Source organism: Amblyraja radiata, chromosome 5, assembly GCF_010909765.2.
Source record: "Amblyraja radiata isolate CabotCenter1 chromosome 5, sAmbRad1.1.pri, whole genome shotgun sequence".
In the NCBI taxonomy this organism is placed as follows: Eukaryota; Metazoa; Chordata; class Chondrichthyes; order Rajiformes; family Rajidae; genus Amblyraja; species Amblyraja radiata.
Window position 1 is genome coordinate 52850966 of NC_045960.1, and position 17279 is coordinate 52868244.

Genomic DNA, 17279 nt, shown 5'->3' on the forward strand with positions numbered 1-17279 from the left:
TTTGTTGTGTGCTAACCAGTCAGCGGAAAGACAATACATGATTGCAATTGAGCCATCCACAGTGTACAGAAACGTGATAAAGGGAATAACGTGAATAATGTTTAATGCAAGATAAAGTCCAGTAAAGTCCGATTAAAGATAGTCCAAGGGTCTAGTGAGGTAGATAGTAGTTCAGGACTGCTCTCTAGTTGTTGGTAGGATGGTTAATTTGCCTGATAACAGCTGGGACAAAACTGACCCTGAATCTGGAAAACTGTCCCTGAATCAGAATTTATGTACTTCCAGAAAACAATTTCATACTTCTTTGTAATCCCACATGAGCACTAGGGTGTTTAAATTCTGCTGCACCTCCCTTCCCTGAGAACATTATCTGCACTCTTTTTATAGTGTGGCAACCAGAACAATACTCCAAATGTTGCTCAACTGAAGTTTTATGCAGTTGTAAGATGTAAATACACTCATTGTATTGATAACCTCCTTGTTGAGGAAACACCTCAAGGTGACTAAAAATAAATACAAATGAGGAAGAAGTATCATGCCAGTTTTGATATGTATTCTCGCCAAGAGGTGCATTTGAATTTGTAATTAACTATAGCATGTAAATGGGAAAAAGATGGCATTGGAATTCACAGATTGTACTAATTAGCAGTTTTAGTTTAGAGATACAGCATGGAAACAGGCCCTTCGGCGCAACGGGTCCGTGCCAGCCAGCGGTCCCCACATATTAACACTATCCTACACCCACTGGGGACAATTCTTTTTACATTTACCAAGCCAATTAAAGCCTACAAACCTGTACCTCTTTTGGAGTGTGGGAGGAAACTGACGATTTCAGCGAAAACCCACGCAGGTTACGGGGACAACGTACAAACTCCGTATAGACAGCACCTGTAGTCGGGATCGAACTCGGACCTCCGGCGCTGTAAGGCAGCAACTCTACCGCTGCGCCACTGTGCCCCCCCCCACTTAGTACTAAAACCATAACAGGAGTAGCTGGATCACAACAGCAGAAAATGCAGGGTAAAATTGTGGCCTTGTCAAAACCACTCTTGTACCATTTGGATGCTGCATTGTTTGACCTACACCAGTTGTCTTCCCGCTAATGCATGTAAATGTTAGGTAAACATCATGGAATGAACAGAGCCAAAGATTTCTGTTGTAGAATTGTCATTCCTTAGACTACATTTCACTTTGTCTATTTTATCTTATTTCAGCTACACTGAAGATGTTATCCCTCAGCATCCTTGCCTGAAACTTATTAGTAACTGTGAACAGACTCTAACAGCTCATACATCACGACAGTTAATAACAATGGAAAAGGTGAAAGAATTTGAGGTATGAAGGTTCAATTTCTGTTTATCTTATGTTTTTTTATTTACTGTGGGGGAAAAAAGATTACATGAAAAGGAATTTTAATTATCTGTTTCATCATATGATCAAGGAAAAAAATTACAATTATGATTTCATTTACATTATATGTGTATTGAGAAAATAATATGTACATATTATTGAACGTGTGATGAGTCTTGCATAAATACTCAAGCAGGTTTGGGATCAGCGACATAGTTTTCTCCTGTCTAGTTGTTATGTGAATTCCCCTTCACACAATTTAATCTCAAATTCTTTCATTCCTTTTAAAAATAATTGGAAAAATCTTTAGTCGGAACAGGTTGGAAAATTACGCAGATGTTTTTGTGCAAAGATGTTTGAGTGTTGGGATGTTCCATTTCAGGATACACAATATGTACAGGTTAACTGTGGTAGGATGCAGAATCAGATATTCCAGAGCAGAAAAAAAACCCATTCGGGTCGGTATGTGTGAAAAGTACAGATAGCACGTTCTTGACTTTAGATTTCTAGAACTTGAAGGTTTATCTTCTTAATTGGGATATTCATGAATTTTGTTTTATTTGATTTTGAGTGAGCAACAAAAAACTCCCAAGAATTCTCCCCAATAGAACAAGTGAGGTCACTAGGTAGAGTGCATATGATCTGAGAGTGATTCAATGGCCCAAATGGTCTTCCCGGATAAGAACCTGCAGTTTTCTGCTTTGGAAAACAACTACAGTTGAATTGTCTGTCTGTAGTTCCCAGCATTTTTTTCTCCTGATTTTCTGACTGAAAAATAGCGTTCAAAGCTTCAAAGTACTTGGATTTTTGTTCTTTTTGTACTTTCTCTTCTTATCTCACTCTTGCAGCAGCATCTTCCAGTGTATTTCTTGTAGCCAATGGCAGTGCTAACTTTGCTGTTTGCTCAGACCACAATTAATTTAAAATCTAATAAGACACAAGGGACCTTTTTTATCCAAGAAATTGGTATTTCATGTGGATGAAACCTCAGTGAAATGTAATAGGAGCCGTATTATTCTGAGATGCTTATGTTAGCTCTGATGCTGTTTGCCTCGGGCTGCTTTTCTGATTTGCAATTTGAAAATAAGATTTCTTTATTAAAAATGTAACATGATATCTTAGACTTGTTTTAAATAGATATATTGCACGAATCATGATGGGCATCTTTGCTAAGCTAGTCTTTCCTACAGTCACTGTCAACATTATTTTAACGTTTTAGACAGCTGTAAATATTTCAACTCCATTTTAATACACTTCATCGTTCCATCATATTGCAAGATCATGTGATAGGAGTAGAATTAGGCCATTTGGCCCATCAAGTCTTCTCCGCCATTCAATCATAGCTGATATATCTATCCCTCCCAAGTCCATTCTCCTGCCTTCTCCCCATAACTTCTGATACCTGTACTAATCAAGAATCTATCTTTCTCTGCCTTAAATATATCCAAAGACTTTGCCTCCACAGCCTTCTGTGGCATAGAATTCCGCAGATTCACCACCCTCTGACTAAAGAAATTCCTCATCTTCCGAAAAGAACGTCCTTTAATTCTGAGGCTATGACCTCTAATGCTAGACTCTCTCACCAGTGGAAACATCCTCTCCACATCCATTCTATCTAAGCCTTTCACTATTCTGTACGTTTCAATGAGATCACCCCTCATTCTTCTAAACTCAACCGAGTACCCAATGCCGTCAAACGCTCATCATATGTTATCCCACTCATTCATGTTTTAAATGTTTTCTTATTTCTGATTTCTGATATAAATGTTTTTGCAAAGTGCCCTCCTAGTATGAGTGAGACTTTAGCTTAAGTTAGAGTGGAGGAGATTTGCCATTGATGACAATGGTTTTGTTAAAATGATGGGAACGTTTCAGAGATATAAGTCTGTGATCATCACTCGGGACCAAACTTCACATGATTCTCCAGATGCTCCACACATTTTCTAGCCCAGTCTCAATGGGATTCATCAAGACAGAAGCTTCAATGTTATTTTCACATTCTCAACCAATCATCTTTCTGGGTTGACGTCGGGGGCTTGTTTTTTTTTCAGTAGCAATATTTTAATATGAATGACTTGAAATTGCTCCTGCTAAATATAGTCAGAAATCCCAAGATGACATTGTGTCTTCCGATATGTGCTTTCCTTTACCATCTTGCTACCGGATGGATTTCCACCCTGATAGGAAAGCGGAATTTAAAACGGATGCTCTATCAGTGGGAGTTATTGAATGCGTTACGTTAAAACTCTGCAGATTGGGAGGTAGTAAATTGAGAAGATGAATCGAATTTTAAAGTGAAATATTACTTGTGTGTCTAGTCTGGGATTTACTTAATTTTAAGGTGCAGATGCCAGACTGTTCATTCGGATCCCTCTGCAGTAAAAGGGCTGGAATGTGTCCCCTGTTTGCATGTTGTTTAGTTGCCAATCTTACTGTGCTAGGCAGCTATGTCATTTGGCATTTATTGGTCAGAGAACAGTGGGAAACACACCGACATTCATTTTTTCAGTTGAATCTCCCTCCCTCCCCGACCTCCAATTTTCAATTTTCATTCCTGCTTTTATTATGGACTATTTCCATATGGGAGCTGCAATCAGTCTCCTTGTGAATCCACTTTGTCATCCCCTGTAAGTGGACTCTGAAAAAGCTCGTTCATGGTTGGGTAAAGATATCAATTGAAACAATTGGCTGACTTGAGCTGAGTGTGAAATGTACTTCAAGTTTACACTTGCATGAAGGTGAATTAATTAAACTGCTGCTGAATGATTGCGATTTGCTTAAAGCATGAACAAAACCAGCAAGTAGTTTAGATTTTGATCATTGCTTCCCATTTGTTATCTGTACTGTCATCTCCATTGACACTCTGAATGTTACATAAATTATGAATTATACCAGTCTCTGATGTGAGCATTTAATAAAAGCTGGCCATTGGCAGATTTTACTCAATTTCATGGGTACTGGTTGTTAAAATCTGTCTTTATTTATATAAAATTATAAATTGCCCTTTATTGCTGTTTCAGATGTAACCACTGATTCCAGCACACACTGTTCCTGATCTTTTGTATGCTTTCCCATGTGTTTCAACAGTAATATGTGCTGGCTATGACCACTGTGTTGGAAGCACATTTTGGTTGGCCTTGCACTCCAAAACGTTATCCATTTAACAACATTGTGAAAATGCTTAAATATTGAAAGAAAATTACTGAAATATATTCATCAGCTAATAAAAATCATACGGTTTAGGTCATTATGGTTTCTGATTGTTATCTGAATTAGATTCATTATCTGGATTATGAAAGCCAGATCAAAGGATCCTGTATCTTCAAGTTAACAAAATGACATGAATTAAATTCTATGCCCTATCAGTCATTTTCTTTATTCTACTGATTTTACATAATGAGCCAATTTATTGCATCAGTAAGGACAGCATTAACTGTGTAGCTCTGGCATTTAAGCATAAATGCTGCATTTTACTACTTCAGTAATCCAGTATCTGATTATCTGGAAATACTGATAGTGCAGCATGTAGCTCACACTCTGATATATAAAAACATCTTTATTCTAACCCTGGCAGGGTTGGCTGTATATTATAGAGACTGTGGGCTGGGAATGTAGTCAGAGCTGGGTTCGGGAATACCAGGGATTCAAAAGGTTAGAGGGGTTGTGACAGGAGCCATGATCACGAACATGAAATTTACTAGGTCCTATTTCCCACATTCCCTTTGAATGCACTGGACTCATTTGAAAATGTTTTTTTTTTAAACTCAGTGTGTTGGATAAAGCAAGTAACAACACTCAATGGTCTGGAATATCTGCTAGTACAGCACCAGTGAAGTCCTGAGGGTGTGTGATATTTAATGTTTTACTATAATATACATTGTGAGAGTGCAGGTAGCCACATGTTAAAAACAAAAAAATATTTACAAAAGTAATCAAAGAATATCAAACGGAGTCTGATAGATATCATTCAAGGCACTGAAATCTTGGATCTCCAATTTCTGCAGGCTCTTGTGTCTCCATCGGGTAGATGCAATACTTGAGAAGGTTAGATGGGGGACCTTGTAGAGAAGTATTAAAAATTGTGTTTCAATAGTATAGCTGGAAATAAACTATTTCTTCTGCCATATCAGTTGGTAACCAGGTTAAATAATTGAGGAAAGCGTTAGAAAGGTGTTAAAAAAGGCGTTAGGCCTTTTAAGAAAGGCGGGAGAGAGAAAACAGTGAATTCTAGACCAGTTGGCCAGACATCGGTAGTGGGGAAGATGCTGGAGTTAATTATAAAAGATGAAATAGCGGCACATTTGGATAGCAGTAGCATGGATTTATGAAGGGGGACATTTTCTGGAATTTTTTGAGGATGTAACTAGGAAATGGACATGGGAGAGCCAGTAGATGTAGTGTACCTGGACTTTCAGAAAGCATTTGATAAAGTCCCACATAGGAGATTAGTGGACAAAATTGGAGTACATGGTATTGGGGGTAGGGTGCTCACATGGATAGAAAATTGGTTGGCATAGAGTTACCTGGAGTATTATGTGCAGTTTTGGTCTCCCAATTTGAGGAAGGACGTTCTTGCTATTGAGGGAGTGCAGCGTAGGTTCACCAGGTTAATTCCTGGGATGGCTGGACTGTCATATGTTGATAGAATGGACCAGCTGGGCTTGTGTACTCTGGAATTTAGAAGGATGAGAGGGATCTTATTGAAACATGTAAGATTATTAAGGGTTTGGACACACTAGAGGCAGGAAACATGTTCCTGATTTTGGGGGAGAACCAGGGGTCACAGTTTAAGAAGTTATATAGGGCTCTGGTAAGACCACATCTGGAGTATTGCATACAGTTTTGGTCTCCTAATTTGAGGAAGGATATCCTTGTGATTGAGGTAGTGCAGCGTAGGTTCACGAGATTGATCCCTGGGATGGCGGGACTGTCATATGAGGAAAGATTGAAAAGACTAGGCTTGTATTCACTGGAGTTTAGAAGGATAATAATAATGATGGATGGGATTTATATAGCGCCTTTCTAATACTCAAGGCGCTTTACATCGCATTATTCATTCACTCCTCAGTCACACTCGGTGGTGGTAAGCTACTTCTGTAGCCACAGCTGCCCTGGGGCAGACTGACGGAAGCGTGGCTGCCAATCTGCGCCTACGGCCCCTCCGACCACCACCAATCACTCACACACATTCACACACATTCACACACATTCACACACAGGCAAAGGTGGGTGAAGTGTCTTGCCCAAGGACACAACGACAGTATGCACTCCAAGCGGGATTCGAACCGGCTACCTTCCGGTTGCCAGCCGAACACTTAGCCCATTGTGCCATCTGTCGTCCCAAGGATGAGGGGGCATCTTATAGAAACATATAAAATTATAAAAGGACTGGACAAGCTAGATGCAGGAAAAATGTTGGGCGAGTCCAGAACCAGGGGCCACAGTCTTAGAATAAAGGGGAGGCCATTTAAGACTGAGGTGAGCAAAAACATTTTCACCCAGAGAGTTGTGAATTTGTGGAATTCCCTGCCACAGAGGGCAGTGGAGGCCAAATCACTTGATGGATTTAAGAGAGAGTTAGATAGAGCTCTAGTGGCTAGTGGAATTAAGGGATATGGGGAGAAGGCAGGCATGGGTTATTGATTGGGGACGATCAGACATGATCGCAATGAATGGCGGTGCTGGCTCGGGGCCGAATGGCCTCCTCCTGCACCTATTTTCCATGTTTCTAAGAATAAGGGGTAAGCCATTTAGAACAGTGATGAGGAAAAAACATTTTACTCAGAGAGTTATGAGTCTGTGGAATTCTCTGCCTCAGAGGGCAGTGGAGGCTGGTTCCCAGGTTGCTTTCAAGAGAGAGCGAGACAGAGCTCTTAAAGATAGCGGAGTCAAGGGATATGGGGAGAAGGCAGGAACGGGTTTCTGATGGTGGATGATCAGCCATGATCACATTGAATGGCGGTGCTGGCTCGAGGGGCCGAATGGTCTACCACTGTGTCTATGTCTATTGTTAGGCAGGAAATAGAGATATCGTATTTTCACACTCAAATGGGAAAGGATCTGAAAAAAGTGGTGAAAGCGGAATCTGTTGCAACTTTCCAAACCAATTAAGAAGAGGGCTAATCTGCAAGATTACATGGAAAAAACAATTGATTCTGATTAAGGTAAAAATGCAAGAACTAGGGATAGGCCACACAGCTCCTTTTGACTGCTTTGCCATTCATTAAGATCATGTCTGATATCTTTATGTCTTTAACTCTGATTTCCTGCATGTTCCCTATAACTCCTGGCACACTTGCAGTTCTAAAGTTTGTCGCAGCCTTGAATATATTTAATGACAGCTACAGGAATTATTGTGTATTCAGAAACTATGCCATCTAGTTCTATATTTCCCCAGGGGAGACATCCTTAATGATCAACCCTGGCAAGCTTCCTCAGAATCTTATCTGGGCAGTACAGTGATGCAACTGGTAGAGCTGCTGCCTCACAGCATCAGAGATCCGGGTTTGATTCTGACCTCGGGTGCGATCTGTGTGGAGTTTGCATGTTCTTCCTGTGCTCCTCCAAGTGCTCTGGCTTCTTCCCAGATCCCAAGGAAGTGCAGATTTGTACATTAATTGGCCTCTGTGAATTGCCCCGTGTGTAGGGAATGGATGAGAAAGTGGCAATAAATTAATTGGCCTTTAATTGGCAATAAATGAATCTGATCTAATGTGATCAACCCTGTATTGTTCTAAAAAAACAAACAAATTATTTAATACATTCCAATCTAGCCATGGCTGCCTAATTTTCATAGATCAACTGGTATTGTAAAATCAGCAGTCAGGTTCGTCTTGGCTGATTATGTAGCGTTCAACTCGATTTGCAACTTGTCTGAAAAGGAACCCTCGTACAAGACCAGAATAAAATTGAGACTTGTAGAAACAAGCGTTATATAACAATCACACTATCTTGATGTCAGGGAATAAATCATGACCAGCGAGAGAGACTATAATGATGTCCCCCTGACTTTTGAAGGCACAGCCGTTACAGAGATCTACATCATCAATATCTTGAGTATCCCATTGAACAGTAACTAGAATTGCAGTCAGCAATGGATTGTGTCACTGATAGAGGGAACTTGGTGTCAACTACTAAGACTGAAGGATTTCACAATATAAAGACCACAAAGGGTAGAAAATAAATATTCTAAATCAACAGTGCAGAAAAGTAGCCACTGTTAGAAAAATTAGACAATCCTGTGCTAACCTAGGTTGCAGAGATTTTACTGAAGAACTTGTTTAAGGCCCTTTTTTATTTCTCAGCAAATAAATTAAATTATTGAGATTATCTTAAACTGCAGCACTAATATTTAGATTATGTTTTTGGCACAAATGCAGAAGGCATCTTTGGTGCATATTTAGCATAATATCTACATTTTCCACAGATTCTCAGCAGATGATTCCAAATGATTTATAATGATTCCAAAAAATACCTATTTGGATGGGTAGACATTATCAGGAAATTCTTCTTTTATACCATTAATTACTTGGGATTCAAGATGAAGCTGAAACATTTTGTTTGTTTTACCTGTGAAAAACAAGATGCTGAAAAATTTCCCGCAACCTAGCTGAGGCCGCGAGTATTCGGGAACTTCCCTCGAGCATGAAGGAGAGTTCCAGTGACCTCATTGGACCTCCTAGCACCACGTGTCGACCATGCTGCTAGTTGAGGGGGAGGGGAGCTCTCCTAAAGTCTACAATCAATTCCACTGTCTTAAGAGCATTGAGCTCTAGGTTGTTGCGATGGCACCAGGACGCCAGCTGTGACGCATCCTGTCTGTAGGCAGATTCCTCCCCATCCTGGATCAGCCCAATCAGGGTTGTATCGTCCGCAAACTTGAGAAGCTTGACAGAGGTGCCTGTGGAGGTGCAGTCGTTGGTGTAGAGAGAGCAGAGGAGAGGAGGGAGTATGCAGATTTGCGGTGCTCCTATGCTGAGCGTTTGCCGGTCCGAGATGTGCTTTCCCAGCCTCACATGCTGCTTCTTGTCTATTTGGAAGTTGGTGATCCACTGACAGAGGGGTTCAGGCACAGGCAACTCGGAAAAAAAGGATCAAACTCCGCTTTAAAAATATGCAAAAGATTTGCCCTATTCAGCCGCTTGTGGCAATAAATTCCACAGATGCATCACCCTCTGGCTAAATAAATTCCTCCTCATATACTTTCTGAATGTACATTCGTTTATTCTGAGGCTGTGCCCTAGAGTGGTCCAAGACTCTCCCACCAGTGGAAGCATCCTCTTCACATCCACTGTATCCAGGCCTTTCATTATTTGGCTAAATAGTTTACTTCCTTTTCATTACATGAATATTTTTATGTTGGTGTCTTGGTTCCATTCAATAGTTGTGTATGATTGTAGAATTTTATTTTTTCAATTACTTTAGTCATTAAAAAATGTTTTTCAGTCATACCTTAATAATGTCTTATGGTTTCTTCAGATGTAATGTGTGCTTCATTACTGTCCCAGCCATATCACAGACATTCCCTTTGCTTTCTACAATCGGCTTAAAGGTAGGAGACAGGGTGGTGGTTAAGGGTGGCTTTTCATTACTGGAGGCCTATAATGTGCAGTGTGCAACAGGGATTGGTGCTGGGTCCACTATTATTCGTTATTTATATTAACGATTTGGATGTGAATGGTTAATAAGTTTGTGGATGACATTAAAATTAATGGTGTAGTGGACAGTGAAGAAGCATCTCTATAATTACAACAGTATTTTGATTAACTTGGCCAATGAGCCTAGGAATGGCAGATGGACAAATCAGACAAAAAGATGTGCATATTAGTTGGACAAATCAGGGCAGGATTTACACAATGAATGTTAGGTCCCTGGGGAATGTTGTGGAACAGAGAAATCCTGGGGAGTACAGGAAGTGAAACATCATGTTTAGGATATACAAGACATTGCCATTTGGAATACTGATCTGGTCATCCTGTTCTAATAATGATGACATTAAACTAGAAAATGTGCAAAAAAGATTTACGAGGATGTTACAGGGTCTGGACAGTTAAAGTTATGAAGAGAGGCTGGATAAGCTGGGTCTTTTTTCCTTGGAGTCTAAGAGGCTGAGGAGTAGCCTTATAGAAGTATAGAAAAGCAAGAAGGATGCGGATAAGGTGGAAAGGCACAGTCTCTTTCCCAGGAAAGGGGAGTTTAAAAGTAGAGGCCAGAATTTTAAGATGAAAGTGGAAAGATTTAAAAGGAACCCGTGGGTCATCTTTTTCAAATAGAGGGTAGTGCGTATATCAAATGAGCTGCCAGAGGAAATGGTAGAAAGGTCACAATTCTGACATCTAAAAAACACTTGGACAGGTACATAACTGGGAGAGGTTTGGGTGGACATGTGCCAGACTTAGGCAAGTGGAAGTAGCTCGGTTTGGCAACTTGGTTGGTGTGGAGGTGTTGGGTCGAAGAGCTTTTTTTCATGTTGTGTAGCTGTATGAGCCCGCCCCTTTCTTGGCATCTTTTAAAAAATCTTCCTTAATTTCTAATTTTTACTAATTATGAAGAAAAGTAATTGATCTGAAACGTAAACTCTATTTCTCTTTGGATGCTGCCAGACCTGTTGAGTAATTCCAACACTTTCTATTTTTATTTCACATTATATTTTTGTTAAGCCATATTTAGATAATATCATTAGATTTATAGACAATAGATAATAGGTGCAGGAGTAGGCCATTCGGCCCTTCGAGCCAGCACCACCATTCAATGTGATCATGGCTGATCATCCACAATCAGTACCCTGTTCCTGCCTTCTCCCCAGATCCCCTGACTCCGCTATCTTTAAGAGCCCTATCAAGCTCTCTCATGAAAATATCCAGAGAACCGGCCTCCACCGCCCTCTGAGGCAGAGAATTCCATAAACTCACAACTCTCTGTGTGAAAAAGTGTTTCCTCAGGCTATTTAATCTAGATATTAAAAAGAGATTAAAGAGATTAAAACACTAAAAAGGTTTAATGCCAATCCAGTAGCCATGGACCGATATCATAAAGTCTGGAACTAATTTCACAATCTCTATGTGAGATTAAGAATAACCAGTTAAGGGGGTGGTGCAAAACTTTGTTCAAATTGTGAACAGGATCACGGTAGAGGCAGATAATCCAAATTAAAGAATGAAGTAATGCACAGAATTAGACAAGGCACACCTAAATTGATATTTTCTTCAGCTTTGGTGTTGCAATTTTCATAATATGTCTTCTATCTATGAAGGCTGCAGATGTAGGTGGGAGGTAATTGCTGCTTTGTGTGACTGTTACATCAAAGTAAAACTACTTGCATACAGAGTGGAATTTGGATATCTGATAATGACTGAGTGTTAAATGATTAACTTACATGCCTGCAAATAGTAGAATGTAATTAAATAGAACACTACTTGATTAAAGTGACTTTGGCATTGCTTTAAAACAAAGATAAGATACAAAGTAGTGCAGAGAAGAAAGAAAATTATTATCACTAGAGCACAGTATCTGCTTGTACATAACCCCAGAGTTAAGCAGGAAACAAAATGAGATAGTTCCAGACTGGTCAGTGATGATATATAAGTGGATAATGAGTAATGTCTGGCCTGAATAAGTTTGTTTTCAGCTTACAGAAGTCCCCTGCCAGCTGGTACACGTAGGTTCTGAGGACACAGCTAGGGACTCCATCTCGGCCTGTCGCTTTCCATGGGTTGACTCTCAGGAAGGCTGATCTGACATTTGCAATGATGACCACGGGTACAGGTGCACCAAAGGCTGTCAGGGCAGGTGACACCTTTCCACCATTTCTGTTTAAAGTTAGCATAGAAGCCAATGAGCTGGTCAGGGATGATCGTGTTGGTGCAAGCAATTCTGCCCGACTTCACTTTGTAGCCCATTCTGCCAAGAGGTCTTGCCACAATCGATGCGTGTCAAGTTAAAGGCCTGTCCCACGAGCATGCGACTCCTTGTGGCAAGCGCGACCTAACGTGGTCGCTTGAGCCGTACGGCCTCGCGGGGCCGGTCCCACTTCGATCACCGGAGCTGTATGGAGTTGTGCGGAGCTGGTCCCGACGTCGCGCGGGGCTCCGAAAAACTGACAGTGTTCAAAAATTCTGCGCGGCAACGGCCTGCCGGCCCGCAGCCGCCTCAACGCTGTACGCACCGCCTCGACGGGCGTGCGCAGCATCTCGACGCCATACGTAGCGTCTTGACGCCGTACGTCACACGCGAACTTCCCGCGGACTTCGCTCGAACATCATGTCACTCGATCTCCGCGCGGCCCCCGCTTCCGGTTTGGTCGCGCTTGTCGCATGCAGGTCGCATGCTCGTGGGACAGGCCCTTTAGTCTGGGACTCGTGCTTGGTCTGGAATTGTCTCATGGTATCTCTGATGGCCTACAAAAGTCATAGTTCAATTTCCTGTATCAGTTGGGATCACTCAACAAGAATGTATCAGACTTGGACTTATTTGGGGATCTCATGGTTCATACGTGGTCCAGTTGGTAAACAATCAGATTGACTTCTTTGGGCTGCAGTCCTCGACACACTTACTGATGACGTCTGCGTGTGCAGTGGGATACTCATTTAGGCTGTTTGTAGAGTCCTTGAATTTGAACCAATCCACTAATTCAAAGCAGTCACGTCGGAGCCTGCAAAATGTGTAGGAAGAAACTGCAGATGCTGGTTTAATCCGAAGATAGACACAAAAGGCTGGAGTAACTCAGTGGGACAGGCAGCATCTCTGGAGAGAAGGAATGGGTGACGTTTCGGGTCAAGACCTTTCTTCAGACTGCGAGTCAGGGGCCGTGACTTTCAGTCTGAAGAAGGGTCTTGACCCGATATCTCACGCATTCCTTCTCTTCAGAGATGCTGCCTGAAGTTACTCCGGCTTTGTGTCTATCTTCACGTAGAAGCCTATCTGTTTCCTCAGACCAACATTTTGCAACTTTCCATACAGTATCCTCGCTTTTCGGTTTCTGCTTGTAGGCAGAGTTTAGGAAGACAGCCTTTTGGTCAGACTTTCTAAAATGTTAGCAGGGATGCCCCTCCCTCTTTCCATTTTATACCAGCTATTGTATCTCTTAACTTTCAACCTTCATGCAGTCTCGATCTGAAACATCAACAGTTCCTTTCCCTCCCAGATGAGGCTCAACCCACCAAGTTCCTCCAGCTGGATCTTTTTGCTGCATGTTCACCCTGCTTACTTGGAGGAAGTGATTTACTATAAAGTTAACAGAATTTTTACCCACGCTAATTCCATAGTACAATGTCATTCACAAATTTATTTGTATCAAAGCCACAAAAGACCTGGTATGAATATGCATGCAATTGAAGGATTTTGTTCTGAGGTAGGAGAATACATTATAGGCAGTGTGGAGAACTGCCCACTGTACCCAACCTTTACATGGAATATAGAACTGTATGGCCCACAGACTCTACCTACTAGGTTACCAAGTTAAACGAACTAGATGTGCCTGCACATGATCAATATTGTTCCATTCTCTGCATGTTCATGTGCCTGTCATAATGCCTTTTAAATGTCGTGATAGTATCTAAAACAATCAATCTTTGTGGCAGCGTGTTGGAGACATATACCATTCTCTATGGGTTTTTTTTAATTTGCCTCGTAAATCTCCTGTATACTTTCCCCCTCTTACCTGAATAGTATTTGACATTTCCATCTTGGGGAAAAAAGACTGACCATCTACCCCATCTGTGCCTCTCATAATTTTGTGCACTTCTCTCAGGTCTCCGCTCAGCCTCTAATGCTCCAGAGAAAGTGTTGCAAATTTGTCCGATCTGTCCCTATATGTTTGCCAATTTACTAGTTTACTAAATATTTGCTAAAATTAATTTTTCAACATTATGAAATCGTCAGGGCATACTGAATATGCTTGTAATTATGTTTCAAATAATTTGCCTGTAACCTTGTATTATAATTTTGGCATCACCAAGAAAATAATTAAATATTGAATTTTGTTTTTAACATAAAGGAAATGTTTCTTGGTTCTGCACATTTCTGAAGTGGGCACTGAAATGGGAAGATATTAGTTGATCATATGTAAGACCAATACAGCAACAAGTTTGAACTCTAGAGTTTTGCTTCGGAACTATATGCATTTGAATAAACTTTTTTTTTGCGTGATAGATTCTGTCAAAATATTGGCCTGTGGAGAGTTTAATCTTTGATATTAATAATTATATTTTCTTGCATATCTTGCGTATCATGTTTTATAAATGTATTGTCATTTAAATGTTGGTTTGCTGGTTTCAAATTTATTTTGGATTAATTACAGAAATACATTCCCTTTATATAGTTCTCCCAATTTCATGTCAGCAGTTTTATGTCAGAAATATTTCCTTCACAATGTTTATAGCTGTATGATTTTGCACAAGTGGTTTCTATAGCTACTGTACAGCAGCAGATGTAAAGCAGTGAAAAGCTGTGATAAGAAAGACAGGATTTTTAAACAAAAAACAGACATGGACAATTACCCTGAAGCTGAACTGAGGCCCATCAGAGTAAATGTAGGATATGAATCTATAAAAAGTGCAAGCAAATGCAGCACTACCTGGTACTTTCTTTTTCCTGTTTATAATATGGTAATAGCATAGCTAATAACAGATTAGATATTGCAATTGCCAGAGCAATGTTTTAGGTCATTTGTTTTAAAGAAGCTAATTGTCAAGGGCTAGTTTTAAGTTTTAGAGCTGAGGTGAGAAGCACTGTGGCAAGTTTCTTTGGTTGTTTTATGCTTTCAACTGATGTTTGCTTCCAAACGTTTACAGCGTGTTGCAGACATATACCACTCTATGGTTTCACTGTTTGAAGTGAGAAAAAACATTTCTCACTTCAAACAGCTGGTCTTTAAAAGGGCTGTAAATGACTTGTGGTTAACACTGCAGTAAGGGACCTCAACCAATGATTATGTTATCGTTTGAAGAGGGCCTGTAAGTTTTAAGGTAATAATAGTAGCACAAACCACTGGAGGTCAGAGATGACACTGTTTAACCCTCTAACATCTGAAAAAGATAAATCAAATTTAGAGGTTGCGCATAGGTCTAACTAAATGCATTTCTGATCCAAGGATAAGATTCCACCATACTAAACCACTTGGCAGTCAATTCCATTCTGTAGTAATTCTTGATCCAAGTGCAACATTTAAGCAGAAATGCTGATCTTAGCACAAAGTATCTCCAGCTATCTGATTGCATTGATTTGCACAATAGAGCAGTGAATCCATTGGTAAAAGGCCACATAAAATATCCTGCTGACTCTAGAAAAAAGATTTGTGCGTGACTGTTCTCGTTTTGATTGAACTGCTGGATTAAAGACTAAATGGGTTGCGGTAGAGGGATTTGGAACTTGGCTGATTTTAGCTGTAGATTCCTGATCCAAACATAACCTTTCTTGATAACTTGATTTATATGTTTGATTGGAATGAATCTCAGACACATTGAACAAGAGGTAAATGAGGTGACTGCCTCATTCTTAATTGCCTTGTTGGAAGAATAGTGACAATTATTAGTTATGTTAAATTAAATGTTACTATGGCCACCACATGTACGTAAAAAATGCAATTGCATGTTTGTTTTCGAAAAAACAGTTTCCTTGATGAAGGCAGTTCTTAAAAAAAGAATTTTTATTTCTAAGACTATTTTATACTTAATTCTAATCATTACTAATGTTTAACATGATCAATAATTAATAAATGTATTTAGCACATTAATCTTTTAATATTTTAATTATGAATAATAAGAAAAAATGTTCCACTGCAGTTTACAAAAACCTTTGGTGGGAAAACGGGTATATACCTATATGATGAAAATTCTACATCTAAGTAGATGAATGGGTAATTTCCATGCAGTTAGGTTTGGTGTTCATACGGCAGTATGATCTGTACGCTGTGAATGGCTTGATTGCAATCGTGTATAATCCTTTCGCTGACTGGATAGTACGCAACAAAACACTTTCCACTGTATCTCGGTGCACATGACAATACTAAACTAACCTTAACTAAACATAAATCTATTCTCCAACTGTGAAACTATGAATAACTTTTTATTATTTTAATAATTTTTCATTGTTAAAATATGTCACTGATGTGAAAAAACCCATGCAAAGCGTTATTTAAAAAAAAAAAAGACAGGGAACAGTGTTCATAAGATACAAAAAAAAACCAGTGCTCAGCTTGCACACCTTCACTAGAATTTTTTTGGTGGGAAAATTATAAAATGGTTGAAAGAAAGTAAGAGATCCTGCCATTAAGGGATAATATATTAGCATGGACAGAGGATTTGCAAATGATGATTCATGGTGGCAAACTGAATCAATACGGGGACCCAATGATTTACTAATCTATGTCTATTTGCTGATGTTCCAGAGAGGGTGGGAATGCAAGTTGTGAACAGGATACAAAGCACCTGCAATGGAATTTGGATAGTTTAATCAAGTGGGTATCACTCTGGCATAAAGGATGTATTGAGGGCAAATGTGATCTTGTCCACTTTGGCAAAAATATTGTGTAAATGGAAAAATAAAGGGATCTGGGCGTTCAACATGTAGATTCAACATAGAAAGTTATCAAGCAGGATACAGTAGAAAAGTGGGAATGTGTTGCTACAATTGAAAAGGATGTTGCTGAGATCACACCTGGAATACTGGGTACAGAGGGATTTACTTGTTTTACAGTCAATTCAGAGGTGGTTCCCTGCTTTAATCCTGAGGTAAAATGGTTGCCCTTTGAAGGGAGGTTGAGCAGGTTGGACCTATATAGTTATAGAGGGTACAGAATAGAAACAGGCCTTCCTTCATTAGCTGTTTATTTTATTCTTCTCACATTCCCTTTAACTCACCCCAAATTCTACCACTCAACAATATAATAGGGTCAAGTAACCTATCAACCTACATGTCTTTGGATTGTGGTA

At 39.9% G+C, this 17279-nt stretch overlaps 1 protein-coding gene across 3 annotated transcripts in view; it reads left to right on the forward strand.

Moving 5' to 3' along the window:
- Positions 1–17279, forward strand: part of trmt11 (tRNA methyltransferase 11 homolog) — a 149932-nt gene that overhangs the window by 44946 nt on the left and 87707 nt on the right. For 2 of the 3 annotated variants that reach the window (XM_033021217.1, XM_033021216.1), the window contains exon 12: positions 1215–1335. In XM_033021217.1, coding sequence (XP_032877108.1) covers positions 1215–1335 — 121 coding nt within the window. Of the gene's footprint in view, positions 1–1214; positions 1336–9828; positions 9902–17279 lie in introns of all 3 variants that reach the window. The other variant, XR_004412034.1, reaches the window with a different exon arrangement.